Consider the following 20897-nt stretch of genomic DNA (forward strand, 5'->3'; position numbering starts at 1 on the left):
CTGAATTTTAATAGAAATAGAAATTAAAATTTCTATTAAAATTCAGTATCACATTGTGAAAGTTACTGATGTTAGAAAGCTCTTAAAGGGATATACAAAAAATATATACTCCCAAAAAAGTGCTATTGAGCTAGCTACTGTGGCTGAAGCCTGCAAGGTGGCAATGAGGGTAGCTGGCAGTACAGTAACATCTACATATTATCTCCTCACTTCTATTTTGAATTTCAAAGACTGGTATTTGTCTATATTCATTACTTCAGTCATGTGCTAATTTAAACTCAGCAATAAAATGTTTTGATCATTATTTTTATGGATTAAGAGTAAAATGCTGAATAAAAGAAAGCCCTAACTTTCAGAATTAGGAGTTTATGAGAGAAGTTGAACTCCTATGACATATAAAGATTCCTTTCATAAATACACAAAGCATCTTATTTTAGAAATGAGTATTTCAGGTGATTTAGTTTTACTATTGTTTTGTTTTGTTTTGATCTTTCAAATTTGAATGTGCTGCTGTTTTCACAAAAAAATACTTAATACTGCCTTAAATAGTTAATACTTCCTTAAAAAAATAATGGTAAATTTTCATCTAAAGTAACATCTTTGAATGTAGTTCATTCTGACATTGGAAGATGTTTAGAGAATAATTAAGAGTTAAAAAACCTTAAAATTAAAAAAATATAAAATAAATAAAAAACCTTAAAATCTTGGTATGTGATCATCCAGAAATGTTTCTAAGTTCCTCAAATATTAACCTTAGTAAACCTGTTTGCTTTTAATTTTGTGATTCAAAAACCATTTTACTACTTACTTTACTTTAGATGGAGAAGAGAAAACCTATGGTGGCTGTGAAGGCCCTGATGCCATGTATGTCAAATTGATATCTTCGGATGGTCATGAGTTCATTGTAAAAAGAGAACATGCACTAACATCCGGAACAATAAAAGCCATGTTGAGTGGCCCAGGTAGGTACATTTCTTTATTTTTGGTTAATAAATCTTCACTTTTAATGTTTTTAACCTGGGATCCCTGGGTGGCTCAGGTTGTGATCCTGAAGTCACAGGATCGAGTCCCACATCACGCTCTCTGCATGGAGCCTGCTTCTCCCTCTGCCTGTCTCTCTCTCTCTCTCTCTCTCTCTCTGTGTCTCTCATGAATACATAAAATCTTTTATAAAAAAATAATAATAATAAATATATAAATAAATAAATTCTGGATACTGGCCCTCTTATCAGATATATCATTTGCATTTCTTTTTTTTTAAGGTTTTATTTATGTATTCATGAGCGGCAGAGACACAGGCAGAGAGAAGCAGGCTCCATGCAGGAAGCCTGGTGCAGGACTCAATCCTGGGGCCCCAGGATCACAACCTGAGCCAAAGGTAGATGCTCAACTACTGAGCCACCCAGGCCTCCCTGCAAATACTTTCTTAAACAGTTCTATGATTTTAGCTTTTACTTTAGGTCTTTGATTTTTAAGATAATTTTTTGTATGTGATGTGAGGTAATGATTCAACTTCATTCTTTCTTATGTAGGCATCCCAATACCATTTGTTAAAAAGACTATTCTTTCCCCCATTTAATGATCTTGGCACCCTTGTTTAAAGTAAGTTGACCATAGCTGTATGGGTTTATTTATGAGCTTTCAACTCTCTTCTAAGAATTGATTTACTCTTTGTTTTTTCTAAGTAAGATCTACTTCCAGTATGGGGCTTGAACTCAGAACCCTGACATCAAGAGTTGTAGGCTCTACTCACTGAGCCAGCCTGGTACCCCATTCCACTGATACATTTTTATGCTAATACCACAGTATTTTGATTACTATAGCTTTGTAGTAAGCTGTGAAATGGGGAAGTGTGAGGCCTCTAACTTTGTTTTACTTTTTCAAGATAGTTTTGGCTATTTGAGATTCCTTGTTTGTTTTGGCTTTTAAAGTTTTGGTTTAAATTCCAGTTAGTTGGGCAGCCCCGGTGGCTCGGCGGTTTAGTGCTGCCTGCAGCCCAGGGTGTGATCCTGGAGACCCGGGATCGAGCCCCACATCAGGCTCCCTGCATGGAGCCTGCTTCTCCCTCTGCCTGTGTCTCTGCTTTTCTCTCTCCTCTCTGTGTATTCTCATGAATAAATAAATAAAATCTTTAAATTCCAGTTAGTTAATATGCAGTGTAATATTAATTTCAGGTATACAATATAGTGATTCAACACTTCCCTACAACACCCACTACTCATCACAAGTTCATTCCTTAATCCTCATCATCTATTTAACCCATCCCTTCTACCTCCCTCCTAGTAACCATCAGCTTGTTCTCTGTAGGGAAGAGTTTGTTTCTTGCTTTGCCTCTCCACTTTTTTCCCCCTTTTGCTTGTTTGTTTTGTTTCTTAAATTCCACGAGTGAAATTGTATGGTGTTTGTCTCTCTGACTTATTTTGCTTAGCATAATACTCTAGCTATATCCACATCATTGCAAATGGTAAGACTTCAGTCTTTTTTATGGCTGAGTAATAGTCTAGTGTGTGTGTGTGTGTGTGTGTGTACACCTATACATACCACATCTTCTTTATCCATTCATCAGTTGATGGACACTTGGGCCGTTTCCATAATTTGGCTATGGTAGATGATGCTGCTATATATAACATTATCTGGGTGTGTATCCCATTGAATTAGTATTTTTGTATTGGGTAAAAAACAGTAGTGCAATTGCTGGATCATAGTAGTTCTGTTTTTTATTTTTATTTATTTATTAGTTTTCTTTTTGTTTTTTTGTTTTTTTTTTTAGTTCTGTTTTTTAAATTTTTGAGGAACCTCCATACTGTTTAGAATGGCTGCACCAGTTTGCATTCCCACCAACAGTGTAAGAGGGTTCTCCTTTCTTCACATCCTCACCAGCACCTGTTTCTTGTGTTGTTGAGTAGCCATTCTGGATAGGTGTGAGGTGATAGTTTATTGTAGTTTTGATTTGTATTTCCCTGATGATGAGTGATGTTGAGCATCTTTTCATGTGTCTGTTGGCCATCTGTATGTCTTCTTTGGGAAAATGTCTATTCATGTCTTCTGCCCGTTTTTAATTAGATTATTCATTTGCGGGGGGTGTTGAATTTTATAAGTTCTTTATATATTTTGGATACTCACCCTTTATCAAGTATGTCATTCACAAATGTCCTATTCCAGGACATACAGGTTGCCTTATAGTATTGTTGATTGTTTCCATTTGAGGTCACTTGTAATACTTTTTCTATATTTTTTACTATGGAAAATTTAAAACACACAGAAATAGAGAAGAGAGTACAATACACTTCCATGTACCCACCAACCAACTTCAGTTTCATCAGTTTTCCCAGTCTTCTTTTAAGAGTATTTCAAGCAAATAAATCTCTGCTAGTATCATTTCATTTCCAAAATCTACAATAGCTCCTCTGTATTCTTTTTTTTTTTTTCAGACCATGAATTTTATGAAGAAACAGGTTATTTGTAAAATGTCCACATCTGGATTAGACTTAGACTTAATGTTTCATCTTGTAAGCTTATAATTAGAACTCTAGAGACTTGATTAGAATACAATTCATTTTTCTAGGCAAGAATACTTTGAGTGGTACTACTGTGTCTCTATTGTCTCAATCTTTTTTTTTTTTTTTAATTTTTATTTATTTATGATAGTCACACAGAGAGAGAGAGAGAGAGAGGCAGAGACACAGGCAGAGGGAGAAGCAGGCTCCATGCCCTGGGAGCCCGACGTGGGATTCGATCCCGGGTCTCCAGGATCGCGCCCTGGGCTGAAGGCAGGCGCTAAACCGCTGCGCCACCCAGGGATCCCTCTATTGTCTCAATCTTTTAGCAATGTCAAGATTGATTAGGGGGTTCCAGTGTTAGCAAGCTGATTCATCTATGAACAACAAACAATTCTGCAGTCAGATTTTTATAATGCTTTTAGCATTCATTATGATATTACTGAGATTTACTTCATTTGGAATTACAAAACAGTGATTTTCTAATTCTTATAATTTCTTCTGCATTTATTAGTTAGAATTCTCCTATAATGGGACGCCTGGGTGGCTAAGTGGTTGAGCGTCTGCCTTCGGCTCAGGGCGTGATCCCGGAGTTCCAGGATCTAGTCCTGCTTCGGGCCCCCCGCAGGGGGCCTACTTCTCCCTCTGCCTGTGTCTCTGCCTCTCTCTCTCTCTCTTTCTCTCTCTCTGTGTCTCTCATAAATAAATAAATAAAATCCTAAAAAAAAAAAAAGAATAAATAAAATCTTAAAAATTTTCCAAGTACATAAATTAAAAAAAAAAAAACTTTTTGGTTATCCTGAAATATACTCTGTATAGCAAAAACTAGATAAATACTTGACATTTTTTCCTTTTACGTATAATTTTTCAGAATAATGAAATGATTCCTCAGATCTTCCGGTAGTGAAGAGTGTTTTGTTTTTTGGGGGTGTGTGTGTGTGTGTATCATTTTTAACTTGTGACTTTATATTATTTGATGTTTTTTACTCTAGTGCAGTTCTTCTCAATGATGCTAAAATTGCCCCATTTGCTCCATTTTTTATGCCAGAAGGAGCCATATCAGGTTGACTCCTGTGTCCTTTTGACATGGCTCTGGTAGTCTTAGTTATACTGCTTTCTATAATAACGAGATTTCTCAAGTTCATTTGGTACATTATTCTCCAATTCTGAAAATATTTTTCCAAAGAGCTGTTTCCTTGTAGTGGAAAATGGTACGTAGGAACCCTAGTCCGGTTGCTAGCCTTACTCATTGCTCATGGGGTGAAGTACTTTTGGGCTTTTCTACTGGATAGAGCTAGGATGTACTTTAGAAAACCAAAGTAAAAAAAAAAAGAAGAAAGAAAGAAAACCAAAGTCATGAATGTCAAGAAGTTGAATTAAAAATAAAATTAGAAGATGCTTGTTTTTGTGAACCTGATCTCCTTTAATTTATCTGCAGCCCAAAACTAATGTTTGCATAAAAAGGAATGAAGTACTAATACATGTAACCTTCAAAATACGAGGCTAAATGAAAGGAGCCAAACACCAAAAGGTTGCATGTTGTCTGATTCTATTTGTATAAAATATCCAGAATAAATGAATCCATAGAGACAGAAAAGATTGGTGTTTGCAAGAGGCTGGGAGGTGGGAAAAGGGGAGTAACTGCTTAAAGGGTATGGGGTCTTATTTATGCCTTATTTTGGTGAGAATGTTTTGGAACTAGGTAGCAGTGGTGGTTGCACAACATCGTGAATGTACACTGAATTGTGTACTCTAAAATGGTTAATTTTATGTTACATGAATTTCACCTCAAAAGAAAACACCCTAATGTTTATCTAATATTAAAAGCTTACTAAATGTCTGTTGCTAATAGTTCATGCATGTATTCAAGAGAGAGTTTTAGTCATTGACAAACCAAAATTTACCTCATTGCTATGAATTCTTCATTCAGTCCTGTTCTTTCTTCCAAGCCCATCCCCAACTAATAGACATTAGAAAACTGTTTAAAAACTATATTTATCTACCTTTTATATTCAGTACACAGTGCTAGTACTAGACTGCTAAGAAGCTATTTTATCCCTGTACTAAATGCTAAAATCTCTCTGTAGCTAAAGAAATTTTGAGAGATAAAGTTTATAAAGTGTTACTAAAACAAAGGGAAGTAGCTTAAGGAGCCCTTATTACCTTATTAATATAATCATAATTTTTAAAATTAAAAGGAAATGGGTCTGCTTTCTTGAGAAAATTATTTTAAAAAGCATTATATTTATTTTTTATTTTTACATAACAGCTCAGTATATAGCCCAGGGCTCCTAATGATCCATGAATACTTGATTCCTTAAACTCAGTCTTTTTTTTAGATATTTATTTATTTATTTATTTATTTATTTATTTATGATAGACATAGAGAGAGAGAAAGAGAGAGAGAGAGAGAGAGAGGTGGAGACACAGGAGGAGGGAGAAGCAGGCTCCATGCCGGGAACCCGACGCGGGACTCGATCCCGGGACTCCAGGATCGCGCCCTGGGCCAAAGGCAGGCGCCAAACCGCTGCGCCACCCAGGGATCCCTAAACTCAGTCTTCTAAAAGATTTGTCCTTTTTTTGTATCCTGTTCACCCTTACTTAATTGTGCCACCATGATTCTTAGGAAAAGCCTAAAGTGTCCAAAGTCCTAGAAGAAAATTAGAATTTTAAAATTCAATTTTGAATGATCTCAAATGGTATCTTAATAAAGATTTTTTTATATTTATACTCAGAGTTAGGTATTTCATTTGATGGTAGTTGGGTTAATTCTTTTAACATTGTATTGTTTTGCTAGGGCTGCTGTAACAAAGTACTTTAGACTGACTGATTTAAACAATAGAAAATTTATTTTTTCATAATTCTGAAGGGTAGGAATTCGAAATCAAGATATTGGTAGGGATTCTTCTGAAGCTTCTCTCCTTGCCTTGTAGCTGGGTGTCTCCTCTCTGTTCTTCACATTGTTTTTCGTCTGTGTGGCTGTGACCTAAATTCCTGTTCTTGTAAGGATACCAGTCATATTAGATTGGAGATCACTCTAATAACCCTGTTTTGCCTTAATTACTTCTCCAGAGACCCCATCCATGGATCATTAACAGCACCTATACTAAAACTGGAATTTTACAGAGAAGATTAACATGGCCCCTATGCAAGGATGTTATGCAAATTTGTGAAGCAGTCCATGTTTTTAAAATGCTTCCTGGGCAGCCCCGGTGGCGCAGCAGTTTGGCGCTGCCTGCAGCCTGGGGTGTGATCCTGGAGACCCGGGATCGAGTCCCACATCGGGCTCCCTGCATGGAGCCTGCTTCTCCCTCTGCCTGTGTCTCTGCCTCTCTCTCTCTCTCTGCGTCTATGAATAAATAAATAAAATCTTTTAAAAATAATTTTAAAAATAATTGAAAAAAAATAAAATGCTTCCTGAACAGAAAAAAAAGGGGGGAAAGACCCTATTTCCAAATAGTCACTTTTGAAAGTACCGAGAGTTAGGACTTCACAACATATGAATTCATTCAGCCTGTAACAAACATACTTATTTTCTTTTACAGGTCAGTTTGCTGAGAACGAAACTAATGAAGTCAATTTTAGAGAGATCCCTTCACATGTGCTATCAAAAGTATGCATGTATTTTACCTACAAGGTTCGCTACACTAACAGCTCCACAGAGATTCCTGAATTCCCAATTGCACCTGAAATTGCACTGGAACTGCTGATGGCTGCGAACTTCCTAGATTGTTAAATAAAATAAATTATAATAAACTGTTAACTTTTTTCAGTATTTAATACCTGTAGTTCAGTTAGTAATTTTTTCATATATAGCATGTTGCCTGTGTGCAGTTGAACTTTAAAGTTCATTGCAAAGCAGATTATCTTCTGTTTTTTTGCATAGCAATCAGAGTTGAAATTTGTTTGCTACATCAACAAATTAAGGACATTTTCACAAATTGAGAAATAAACAAATATGCCAATTCGTAGGTGGTTTTGCCTTATCCTTTGGATGTGATTTTTTTAGATTAGTGGTGATACAGTAAGTACTGAAATTTAAGCAGAAATGAACATATTCTACAGGTAAATAATGGGGCTACATATTTTTGTGGTTTTAGTTTTTTTTAAAACCTATTCTGATCTTATAGCCGTTAGCATTACTAGAGTTATGCAAATGCATTATAAACATGTTTATAACTTAGCCAAAACATTGATTTTTATAACTGTCAAAGACATAAGAGTTGAAATTTCTTATGTGTTTTTTGATAAACTGCAGTATTGTTTAAGTGTATCTTGTCTTTTTGTTTATTGCTACAATTTAAGAACTTTATTTAAAAGCAATTTTGGAAGATTACTAGGCACAGCTTTTGGAGCAATCACTTTTTGAACTGTAGCCACACAGTCAACAAGTAAGCTACATGACTGATTTCATGTACATTGTGCATTTTGGCCAATCCAAAGTACTGTATTTCATTGACTATAAAGCTTTCTTTGCAATATTCATCCTTCTTACATAGTCCCTTGTTGTGACTGCACTTCTGATTATTTAAGTATGTTCTGAAAGACTCATTATGGACTTTATTCAGCTCTTAAAAGCTAGACTTTTCTGAACTATTCCAGTCTTCCTCCAACCAACTGAAATGTTATAAAAAATTTAAAATGTGGAGAGATGCAGTGCAAATCTTATAATGCACTTTGATAGTATATGAATTATCTTCTATTAATTAAAATATGTCCCAATAAGTATGATACCCATAATCTGTGGGTCTTCTACTGAAATCAGATTTATAAAGAGGTCAATCAGCTTTTATACTAAACAGACAAAACTTTGAAAAACTGACAGAGCACCCCTGCTTAGGCATGGGAAAAGAAGCACTGGAGTAAGGTTTATTATTCTCTCTCTCTTAGTAGTAAATCAAAGCTGTCATTATAGGAGATATATATTTAAGCCTTCAGCTTAGTTCTTTAAGACTAGTTTTAATATGGACCAGTTTTTCTGGAACCTGTAAAAAACATAAACCAAGATCTATAAAAGTAATTTTTCCTCATAGAAGACCTAACATACTTTCAGCTTACTGAAAGCAATTAAATATGTTAATTGCATATATTTTAGTAACTTCTCAAGACATACTGGTACATATTTTAGTATAGAAGATTATCAAGTACAAGAATTATATTCTACTACTTGCTGACAAATAATGTCAAAAACCTAAATGATGATCTTAAAGGTCAAAGTGACAACTAGAATAAAGTTCAACTTTGACCAATTTTAGTAGGTTACTTTATGCTAGATCTAGAAGTAACCTTAAGTTTAAAATATTGAAATAGAACTGAAAGATTAGGAAAAACTGTATATCTTGCGGCAAATGATACTTGCATGTTAATAAAGGCTCTTGACTGAAAGGTTTGATGAACACTTGGTGTTTGATCTTTTTAACTTTAATTTTTCTCTTCTGAGAATTCATAAAACTACTTACTTCAGGACGTTTTGCTATATGAATAGCAGGAAAGAGATAATTTTATATAGCACTGAAAATAGCTTTCTGACACTTGGTAATTAGTTTACTTTTCAAATTATGGGCAAATCTGCCCAACCTTTCTTTTTCTGCACATAAACTATTACCACAAAATTCTGTTTTATTTAGTTAATATTTCTGTACTAAGATTATTTAATGCTTTTTAGATTGCTTATTCTTCATGCAATTATTGACAAATGACATCTGCTTACTTTTGAAGTCTTGTTGGTACTAAGAAAAACAGTTTACCATAAGCAGTAAATTAAGTTCATGTTAAAAAAAATATATTTAGAGACATTTTGCTGTGCATGGAATGGTCATTAGTGTGAGCCATATTGCTAAATTTATCAATTCTTTCAAAATAGTGCAAATACTCTGAGAAATAATATAAAACTGCTGTTAAAGGTTGAACAGTATTTAATCTTAGTAATTGCTATCTATATAATTTTCTATAAAGAAATTTTATTCAATTTAACAAAGCTTGGATGTATCCAGACTTAGCAGTGCTAAGTAGAGCTTTTGATTGGTTACCTCTAAGTTTGATAAAACACTTATCAATCTGGAAATCAGTAAATGCCATTGATTTTTATATGTACAAACATACATATGTGTATATATATATAAATCTCTTATAATTCCAGGCCAGTCATATTTATGTCAAGATTATACATTTCTATTAGGTTAAACTCTTAAATATTGTACCCAATAATTTCTTTTCTGACTTGATCCCGGACCCTGGGATCATCCCTGAGCCAAAGGCAGATGCCCAACCACTGAGTCACCCAGGTGTCCCCCCCCCCCCACCATGACTTCTTTAAGCAATTATTTATTAACCTATCATTATTTTTGGTATGTTAGAGCACAAAACTGGGCGTTAAAGTCTGAAATCTTTTGTTAACTAGTCTTGTGATCTTGAATAAGTTACTGGGCCTTAATTTCATATTTAAAAAATTAGGAGATTGCACATTAATAGGGTAATAATGTTTACCACATAAATTTTTTTAATGAACAAACAAGATTGTGTTTGTAGATATTGCTTAAATCCAAAATTGCAAACATAGATGATAAGATTAGAAGGATTATAAAAGAGAAAAATGGCTTTCTTGCTGCATCGCTTAAATAATAATACTCTAAATTTCCAGTTTGCTGCTTTTGATTAAGCATTAAATACCACATATCAGTACTAAATATATTAATGGTTAGTTTAGAATTAATTTAGAATCCTTGTTTTCTATTGCCTGCTATATAAAGAAAATCCAATTTTAGTTTTGATTATCCATATTTATTAATATAAAGGGAATATTGGCTATTTTCATACCAGTATCATATAATGCAAGACCAACCCAAAATTCATTTTTCATTCATACTCTAAGGTAGTAACTTAAACTGAAACAGATACATATGTAATTTACTTACTTCATGTATTTCTAACTGAAAGCAAGCCTTTTTTTTTTCAATGCCCTGTTGGAATATTGTTTCCTTCCTCTACATTCCCTTAGTTGGTCCCTCCATTCCCCCAAGTCTTTTAAAACATTGGGAAATTTTAAAAGTTGCTTTGAGATAAAACTTGTCTTACTCATCAAATTGTTCTAGAAGTTTTGTGTTAGTACTCTCATATAGGACCCAAGAATATCAGAATTAGATCTTTTTCCTCTCTGTATTACTAGATGCTTAGTCATTTTTAATATAAAAATTTTTGTAATATTTACCTAGATAAAAGTTTATATGTTAAGACCTTTATTTGTGATAAGATCCATTGCTTCATTATTAGAGAAGCATGTACATAATGATAGCTTAGAATAAGAAAAATTCAAATTTCATGACTTTATATTCGACCAAAATTGTCTAAAACCTTTTAATCAGCTTTTTATATCCTGTACTTGTAAGGCTTGTGATTAATTCTGTCTATGCATATCAACTGATGGTAGATGCACTGTTAGGGGTTTTTGTTTTTGTTTTTGGTAATACTAGGATTTTAGCTATAAAGCATGTTAAGTTTTGATGCAAAATTATCAAATATATTTTACTTTTGAGTCAGTGTAGTGTCATTTCTGTGAATCTATCTCAAGTATAATTTTGAATCAGAAAGTACATTTTCTTCAGACTAATAAAGACAATTTGTCTTTCTGTAATTTTTATTCAGCCACTTTTGGAAACGCATGTTTCTTTAGTTTCTTACTGCCATCGTTTAGATCAAACAGTATTTGCCGTTTGCTGTTTGGTTTTTACTTTGATGAAGATCCAAGATAAAATTTATAGTCCAAAAAGTCACAAGCTAATTTATGGTAAGATACTAGATTCAGATTGTAGTTCAAATTAGAACAAACCTAGTGCTTAGATTCTAGAGATGACCTATGAATGCTACATACAGTAAAGGAAGTCATGTTAGAGTATTGAAGTAAACAATATACAGAATATTGAAATGGTGGAATTAAGATAGGTAATGCATGAAGTGTGCCTACGAAATAGTAAGTGCTTAAGAAATACCTAATATTTCTATCCAAATGAACATTATCCTTCACTTAGGGCTGTTGTTGCTCAAAATGTTTCTGGACTTTAGAGCTTATAATAAATGTTCTTTTGAATAGCCTCATTAGTGGGAGATGCTTTTCTTTAAGTGTTATGTAACAGTCCAATGGTTTTTATCTAGACCTATTGAATAGAGCTAAGTGGCCAGGCTGGTAGAGGAAGAAGGTATATAACTAGAAGAATTAGAGTAGCTTTCTCACGTAGCCAGTAATCTGGTTCAGGTAGCATGGCATTCAGGTCACAAAGCTAAATATAAGAACATAGCAGCATCAAAGTTGTAATTCAAATGGGTTTTATGAAATTGCTGCCTAACAATGCAACACATCTCTGTTACTTTGCTTAAAATAGACAGTGTTTAAGCATTTTGTTTCCAGCATTTTGGTTTTGTTTTCAACATCACATTGAAAGATGACTTTCTTGTTCTGGGCAAGAATAGGCTTTATCTGATAAGGTACCACCATCCTTAAACACTAAAGGTACTCTGATGAAAACCTTTTCCTAAAGAATTGAGTCCAGGAAGTTACACTGAGTAATGAAATGGCTATACTGAAGTTATAATAGGTCAGAAGCTTGTGACACTAATGAAACTACAGTTTACATGATTTATTTTTTTAATGCAACTGTTACCATTCTTTTCCTAGTAGCAATTTTTGCCTTATGTGCATCTTCTAAAAACTAGGTAAGACAGCAAGAATGAAGGGGGAAGAACTTTTTTTTTTTTTTTAGGTAGGATTATCTGTTACCTTTCTTAGTGCCCAGCACAGCAGACATTCAAAAAATGAGTCAGGGATCCCTGGGTGGCTCAGAGGTTTAGCACATGCCTTTGGCACAGGGCATGATCCTGGAGACCTGGGATCGAGTCCCATGTCGGGCTCCCTGCATGGAGCCTGCTTCTCTCTGCCTGTGTCTCTGCCTCTCTGTGTCTCTCACAGAATAAATAATAGAATAAATAAATAAAATCTTTCAAAAAATATTTTTTAAAAAAGAGTTAAGTGCACTGGTGTGTAAAGGTAATGTCTTAGTCATATTCCATTGCAACCTTAAATTTTGTTTTAACTACCAATATATGAATGTTGAAATAAAAGATTAGTCTGAGCTTAACTGGAGATATCTGCACATCATTGGTCTACCTCTTGCAGGGAAGAGTAATGAATGGGAAGACAGGAAAGCTAGGTTCAAGATCATTGTTAATGAGCTTTTTTTTAAAGATTTTATTTATTTATTAGAAAGTGAGAAAGCAACAGAGGGAGAGGGAGAAGCAGGCTCCCCACTGAGCAGGAACCCTGATGTCGCGGGTCGATCCCAGGAACCCTGGGATCATGACCTGAGCTGAAGGCAGATGCTAAACCAGCTGAGCCACCTGGGCGTCCCCAATGATCCATGATGTTCTCCCATGAAAAATAATAGTCTATGAATAAACACTTTTCCAAAGAAGATACACAAATGACAAGTCATACAAACCTGCTCAAGTCATCATGGAAATACTAAACCACAGTAAGATACTTGCTTCACATCCACTGTGATAGGTATAATATTTTTTAAAGGAACAATAATAAATGTTGGCCTAGATGTGTAAAAATTGAAAGATAAATTCCAGGTGTGAGTGTAAAATGGAACTGATGCTATAGAAAACATTTTGGCTGGGATGCCTGGGTGGCTCAGTGGTTGAGTGTCTGCCTTCAGCTCAGGGTATGATCCTGGAGTCCCACACTGGCTCCCTGCGGGGAGCCTGCTTCTCCCTCTTCCTATATCTCTGCCTTCTCTCTGTGTGTCTCATGAATAAGTAAAATCTTTTTTTAAAAAAAAAGAAAAAACAGTTTGAGATTTAAAAAATTAAACGGAGAGGTTCCAGTTCAAGGTGGCAATGTAGAAGACTCTGAACTCCCCTCCTCCATAAACATACCAAATTACATGTATTAACAGAACAATTGCTCCTGAGGAAGAACTGAGGACTGACTGAACAGCTACTGAACAACAAAGAACATCTAGAGAAATGGAGACCTGTCACAGTTCAAAAGAATAACTAGCATAGTCAGCTAGCCAGCAGAAGTCACTAAGCACACATAATCTGCATAAGGGAACACCATACACAAGATCACTACTTCGATTTTAGATGTAGCCATTTCATCTAAGTCATAGAAACAAAGTCAAGCAAAACGGACGCTAGAACTATGTTCCAAAAGAAAGAACAAGAAACTAAGAAAAATAACTAAGTGAAACACAAGCAAAGGCCAATAAGGAATTTAAAGTAATGATCACAAAGATACTGAGTTGGAGAAAAGAATTGACCTCAGTGAGACGTTCAATAAAGAGATAAAAAATATTAAAAAGAACAATCATAGTTGAAGAATACAATAACTAGTTGAAGTAAAAAACACTAGAGGGAATCAACACTAGATTAAAGGATCCAGAAGAATATACCAGGATCTAAAAGGATAATAGAAGACAAACTAAACAGCAAAAAGAAAAAATGAGAATAGATTAAGAGATCTCTTGGACAGCATCCAGTGAACAAACATTTGCATTATAGAGGTTCCAGAAGAAGAAAGAGGTGTAGAAAATTTTGAAAAAATAACTGAAAATTTCCCTAACCTAGGATAGGAAATAGACATCTAAGTCCAAGAAGCACAGAAAGTTCCAAACAAGATAAACCTAAGGAGGTCCACACCATGGCACATAATTAAAATGTCAATGGTTAAAGAAAGATTGAGAATCTAAAAGCAGAAAGAAATAAAAGGAATCTTAAAAGCAAGAAAGATGGGACACCTGGGTGGCTCAGAGGTTGAGCGGCTGCCTTGTCTCAGGGCATAATCCCAGTCTGGAGATTGAGTCCCACATCGGGCTCCCCGCAGGGAGCCTGCTTCTCCCTCTGCCTATGTCTCTACCTCTTTCTGTGTTTCTCATGAATAAATAAATAAATAAAATCTTTTTTTTTTTTTTTTTTAAGGCAGAAGCTCAAACAACTCAGCCACTCAGGCACACCATATTTTAATCTTTAATATTTTTCTTATGTCTAATTATGGCCACTTCTTTTCCACTTAAAGAAGTCCCTTTAACATTTCTTTTAAGGTGGGACACCTGGGTGGCTCAGTGGTTGAGCGCCTCCCTTTGGCCCAGGGTGTGATCCTGAGGTCCCGGGATCAAGTTCCGCATGGGGCTTCCTGCGTGGAGCCTGCTTCTCCCTCTGCCTGTGTCTCTGCCTGTCTCTGTCTGTCTCTCATGAATAAATAAAATCTTTAAAAAAAAAAAAAAGCAAGCAAGAAAAAAGTTACCAACAAGGGAAAATTTACAAGATTACCAGCTGATTTTTCAGCAGAAACTGAAGCCTTAAGGGAGTGGCATGATATATTCAAAGTACGGAAGAAAAAAAACAATAACCAAGAATACTCAATAAGGCTGTCATTCAGATTTGAAGGAGAGATAAAGTTTCCCAGAAAAATGAAAGATAAAGGGGTTTATCACTATTAAACTAACCTTACAAGAAATGTTTTTTTTTAAGATTTTATTCATTTATTCATGAGAGACACAGAGAGAGGCAGATACAAAAGCAAATATTCATAAACATAAAGAGAGAAATTGATGCTAGTACAAAAATAGTAGGGGAGTTTACTACTCCACTAATATCAGTGGATGGATAGATCATCCAGACAGAAAAATAAAAAAGGAAACATCTTTAAATCACACATTAGATCAGATGTACATAATAGATATATAGAGAACATTAGATCCAAAAACAACAGAATACACATTCTTTTCAAGTGCACATGGAACATTCCTCAGAATAGATCACATATTAGGCCATAAAACAAGATTAAATAAATTTAAGAAGATTGAACCATACCAGACTTCTTTTCCAACCACAGCAGCATGAAACTAGAAATAATTCACAAGAAAAACATTGGGAAATAAAACATGTGGAGACTAAAAGTCATACTAAACAATCAATAATGGGTCAATGAGGCAATCAAAGAAGTACAAAAATACATGGACACAAATGACAATAAAAACAAAATGGTCCGGGCAGCCCATTCAGCAGTTCAGCACCGCCTTCAGCCTAGGGCCCGATCCTGGAGACCCGAGATCGAGTCCTATATCCGGCTCCCTGCATGGAGCCTGCTTCTCCCTCTGCCTGTGTCTCTGCCTCTCTCTCTCTGTCTCTCATGAATAAATAAATAAAATCTTTTTTTTAAATGGTCCAAAATCTCTGGGATACAGTGAAAGCAGTTCTAAGAAGGAAGCTACAACATAGATCTGCCTCAAGAAACAAGAAACCTAGCTGGCTCTGTCGGTGGAGCATGCAACTATTGACCTCAGGGGTGTGGGTGCACGGGACCGGTGTGGCCGCTGAGATTTTCATGCCAGATGAAGCAAAAGCCGGTGGGGAAGTGAAGAATGCCTGCCACCTCCAGAGACTATTGAAAGACTTCCTGTAGCTGGAAGACGGCAGCCCTCTGGCAGGAGCATTATTTCATTATTTCATTTCAGTTTACAGAAGATTTAGTTCTCAGAAGCTGGACAAGAGATGGGCCGCAGTGAACCCCTTCCCATTGCAGAGGGTGACAAGAAGAAAAAGCAGCGAAAGGCCCGGGCCACTGTCTCCTTACCAGGGAAGCTTGAAGACACACACAAGCTGACCTCTGAACTGCTCGGAGAGGGAGCCTATGGCAACGTTCAAGGGCCGTGAGCCTGCAGAACAGAGTATGCTGTCAAAATCATCGAAAACCAAGCAGGGCACAGTCGGAGTAGGGTATGTAGAGAAGTGGAGACGCTCTATCAGTGTCAAGGAAACAAGAACATTTTGGAGCTGATTGAGTTCTTTGAAGATGACACAAGGTTTTACTTGGTCTTTGAGAAATTGCAAGGAGGCTCCATCCTGGCCCACCTCCAGAAGCAGAAACGCTTCAAGGAGCCAGAAGCCAGAAGCCAGCCGAGTGGTGCACGATGTGGCCGCTGCCCTTGACTTCCTGCACACCAGAGGCATCGCTCACCGCGATCTGAAGCCAGAAAATATATTGTGTGAGTCTCCAGTGAAAATCTGTGACTTTGACTTGGGCAGTGGGGTGAAACCCCCACTGTACCCCCATAACCACACCGGAGCTGACCACTCCATGTGGCTCTGCAGAGGACGTGGCCCAGGAGGTGGTGGAGGTCTTCAGGGATGAGGCCCCTTTTTACGACAAGCGCTGTGACCTGTGGAGCCTGGGTGTGGTCCTCGACTTCATGCTGACCGGCTAACCCCCCCCTTTGTAGGTCACTGTGGGACCGTCTGTGGCTGGGACCAGGGAGGAGCCTGCAGGATGTGCCAGAACGAGCTTTTTGAGGGCATCCGGGAAGGCAAGCATGAGTTTCCTGACAAGGACTGGGCGAAGCCAAAGACCTCATCTCCAAGCTCCTGGCTCGAGATGCCAAGCGGAGACTGGGTGCTGCCCAAGTCGTGCAGCATCCGTGGGTGCAGGGCCAAGCTCCAGAAAGAGGACTGCCCCGCCACAAGTGCTCCAGAGAAATAGCAGCACGATGCACTGACACTCTTCGCAGCTGAGGCCATGGCGCTCAACCGCCAGCTTTCTCAGCGTGAGCAAGACGAGCTGGCACAGTCATCCGAGTCCCTCCCGGGTCGAGGGTCTCTTTCCCCTCCCTGCAAGTCACGCCTGGCCCGCCCAAGGGCCCTGGCCCGGGCAGGCCGCAGCGACCACCCGGAACCGGGCCCAACTCCGGCCAGCTTGGGGACCTCGGCCTGCCTAGGCCCCGCCAAAGTCCGCAGGGCAAGCAGAAGCAGCTGCTCCGGGCCCCATCCCGGACAAGGGCCTGAGGTTCCCACCCAACCCCTCATTTCCCCAGAGCTCTCCAGGAGACAGCTCTATCCCAACGGGTTGTCTTGGGGGATCCCTGGGTGGCTCAGCGGTTTAGCACCCACCTTTGGCCCAGGGTGTGATCCTGGAGTCCCTGGATCGAGTCCCGTGTCAGGCTCCCTGTGTGGAGCCTGCTTCTCCCTCTGCCTCTCTCTCTTTCTCTCTCTCTCTCTCTCTCTCTCTCTCTGTCTTTCATAAGAAATAAATACAATTTTTGAAAAGAAAACGAAAGCAATCATTTGCCATTTTGCATAATCGCCTGCAGCAGGGACATCTCTGCTGCTGGGCTCCTGCGCACCTGAGGGCTGGGTGTGGGTTTCCAGGTGTGCAGCCCAGTATTGGGTAAAGAGAATACTTAAAATTAGTATCTATTCATGAGAGACACAAGCAGGCTCCATGCAGGGAACCCGACGTAAGACTCGATTCCGGGTCTCCCGGGATCACGCCCTGGGCTGAAGGCGGCGCCAAACCGCTGAGCCACCCGGGCTGCCCTCAAAATTAATATCTTTAAAAGAAGAAAAAGAAAAAAATTCAATCTAATCTTGTGCCTAAAGGAACCAGAAAAAGAATAAACTCAAGGTAAGTAGAAGAAAGGAAATAACAAAATTCAGAACATAAATAACATAGAAACTAAAAAACAATAGAAAAATAAAATAGAAAAAGATAAACAAAATTGACTAGGCCTTAGCCAGACACATCAAGAAAAAAGGGAAAGGATTTAAATATATAAAATCAGAAATGAGAGTGAAGTAACAACTAACACCACAAAAATATAAAGGATTGTAAGAGAATACTATGAAAAATTTGAAGAAACGGATAAATTCCCCAATAAAAAAATATACAAGAAAAAAAAAAAGAAATGGTTTAATTCCTAGAAACATACAATCTTCCAAAACTGAACCAGGAAGAAACAGAAAAACTTTACAACAAATACAAGTAATGAAATTGAATTGGTAATCAAAAAACTTTGGTTTTTGGTTTTGATTCAAAACATGCCTGTGTGGCTCAGTGGTTGAGCATCAGCCTTTGTGTCAGAGCATGATCCCGTGGTCCCAGAATTAAGTCGCGCATGGGGCTCCCCATGGGGAGGCTGCTTCTCCCTCTGCCTATGTCTCTGCCTCTCTCTGTGTGTGTCTTGAATGGAATGAATGGATGAATGAATGAATGAATAAATAATAAATAAATAATAAAATCTTTTTTAAAAAAGAAGTCCAGGATCACACAGTTTCACAAATGAATTCTACCAGACATTTAAAGAAAAGTTAATACCTATTCTCCTCAAACTATTCCAAAACAGAAGAGGAAAGACAGCTTCCAAATACATTCTATGAGACCTGATAACAAAACCAGACAAAGACACACAAAAAAGAAAACTATAGGCCAATATGTTTGATGAACATACATGCAAAATTCCTCAACAAAATATCAGCAAACTACATGTAATAATACATTAAAAGGATCATTCATCATGATCAGTGGGACTTATTCCCACTTATTCCTGGGATGCAAAGATGGTTGCAAATCAATGTCATATACCGCATCAACAAAATGAGGGATAAAAATCTTATGATCATCTCAATAAATGCAAAAAAAAAAAAACATTTAATAAGATTCAACATCCATTCATGATAAAAACTCAACAAAATGAAGTTAGAAGGAACATACCTTAACATAATAAAGGCCATATATGAAAACCCCACAGTGAACATTATACTCAATGGGGAAAAGTTGAGAGCTTTCCCTTTAAGGTCATGAAAAATAAAGGATGTCTATTTTCACCACTTTTATTCAACATAGTATTAGAAGTCCTAGTCATAGTAACCAGACAAGAAAAAGAAGTAAGAGACATCCATAATGGTAAAGAAGAGGTTAAACTGTCACTGTTTGCAGATATACTAACCATAGAAAATCCTAGAGTCTACCAAAAAAAAAAAAAAAAAAAACAGTAGAAGTTATAAACATTCAATAAAGTGGCAGGATACAAAACTAATACCCAGAAATTGGTAGCGTTTTCATATGCTAACAATGCGTTTGCAGAAAGAGAAATTTAAAAAACAATACAATTTACATATTGCACAAAAAAATAAAATACTTAAGAATAAACATAACCAAAGAGGTGAAAGACTTGTACGCTGAAAACTATAAAACACTAATGAAAGAAACTGATGATGACACAAAAAATTGGAAATATATTCCAGGTTCATGGATTAGAAGAATAAATACTGTCAAAGTGTCCATGTTACCCTCCTAATGCAATCTACAGATTCAGTGCAATCCCTATCAAGATACCAACAGCATTTTCCACAAAACTAGAACAAACAATACTAAAATGTGTACTGAACCACAGAAATCCCCAAATAGCCAAAGCAATTCTGAGAAAAAAGAACAAAGCTGGAGGTATCACAATTCCAGATTTTAGGATATACTTTAAAGCTGCGGTATTCAAAACAATTTGGTATTGGCACAAAAATAGACACATAGATCAATAGAACAGAATAGAAGCCCCAGAAATAAACCTATATTTATGTGGTCAGTCTGTGACAAAGGAGGCAAGAATAGACCATAAGGAAGAGAGAATCTTTTCAATAAACTGTGCTGGAAAAACTGGACAGCTACATGTAAAAGAATAAAAATGGACTACTTTCTAACAACATACACAAAAATAAGCTCAAAATGGTTTAAAGATCTAAATGTGAGGGACGCCTGGGTGATTCAATGGTTGGGCGCCTGCCTTCCCCTCAGGTGGTCATCCCGGGATTTGGAATCGAATCCCACACTGAGCTCCCTGCATGGAGCCTGCTTCTCCCTCTGCCTCTGTCTCTGCCTCTGTCTCTCAGTCTGTGTCTCTCATGAATAAATAAATAAATCTTTAAAAAAAATCTAAACGTGAGACCTCAAAACATAAAAATCCTAGAAGAGAACACAGGCAGTAATTTCTCTGACATCACCCATAGCAACATTTTTCTAGATATGTCTCATAAGGCAAGGGAAAGGAAAGAAAAATAAACTATTGGGACAATATCAAAATACAAATCTGGTGAACAGCAAAGGAAATCAACAAAACTAAAAGCCAATGTACAGAATGGGAGAAGATATTTGCAAATGACATTTCTGATAAGGGATTAATATCCAAAATATATATAATTTTGGGGATGCCTGGGTGGCTGTCAGTTAAGCGTACAATTCTTGATTATAACTTAGGTCATGGTCTCAGGGTCACGGGGTCAAGCCCTGCATTGGGCTCTGTGCTCAGCATGGAATGTGCTGTCCCTCTCCCTCTGCTCCTACCCCTGCTCACTCTCTCTGTTTCTCTCAGAAATAGATAGATAGGGGGGATCCCTGGGTGGCGCAGCGGTTTGGCACCTGCCTTTGGCCCAGGGCGCGATCCTGGAGACCCGGGATCGAATCCCACGTCGGGCTCCCGGTGCATGGAGCCTGCTTCTCGCTCTGCTTCTCTCTCTCTCTCTCTCTCTGTGACTCTCATGAATAAATAAATAAAATCTTTAAAAAAAAAAAAAGAAATA

The 20897-nt window shown here is 37.1% G+C and overlaps 1 protein-coding gene, 1 non-coding gene and 1 pseudogene across 9 annotated transcripts in view; all 3 read left to right on the plus strand.

The window, feature by feature from the left end:
• The window catches only part of ELOC (elongin C), a 24505-nt gene extending 15623 nt beyond the window's left edge, over window positions 1-8882 (plus strand). For all 8 annotated transcript variants that reach the window (XM_072804195.1, XM_072804198.1, XM_072804191.1 and 5 more), the window contains 2 exons: window positions 819-962; window positions 7043-8882. In XM_072804195.1, the coding sequence (XP_072660296.1) occupies window positions 819-962; window positions 7043-7233 (335 nt within the window). In that variant the 3' untranslated portion in view covers window positions 7234-8882. The remainder of the gene's footprint in view (window positions 1-818; window positions 963-7042) is intronic.
• On the plus strand, window positions 6584-6686 carry LOC140620465 (U6 spliceosomal RNA). The gene has a single exon (XR_012020249.1). It is a non-coding gene; the product is annotated as a U6 spliceosomal RNA (small nuclear RNA).
• Window positions 8883-15533: 6651 nt separating the features above from the next.
• On the plus strand, window positions 15534-17123 carry LOC140620253 (MAP kinase-interacting serine/threonine-protein kinase 1 pseudogene; annotated as a pseudogene).
• Window positions 17124-20897: the final 3774 nt, after the last annotated feature.

This window comes from Canis lupus, chromosome 28 (genome assembly GCF_048164855.1).
Source record: "Canis lupus baileyi chromosome 28, mCanLup2.hap1, whole genome shotgun sequence".
Taxonomy (NCBI): Eukaryota; Metazoa; Chordata; class Mammalia; order Carnivora; family Canidae; genus Canis; species Canis lupus.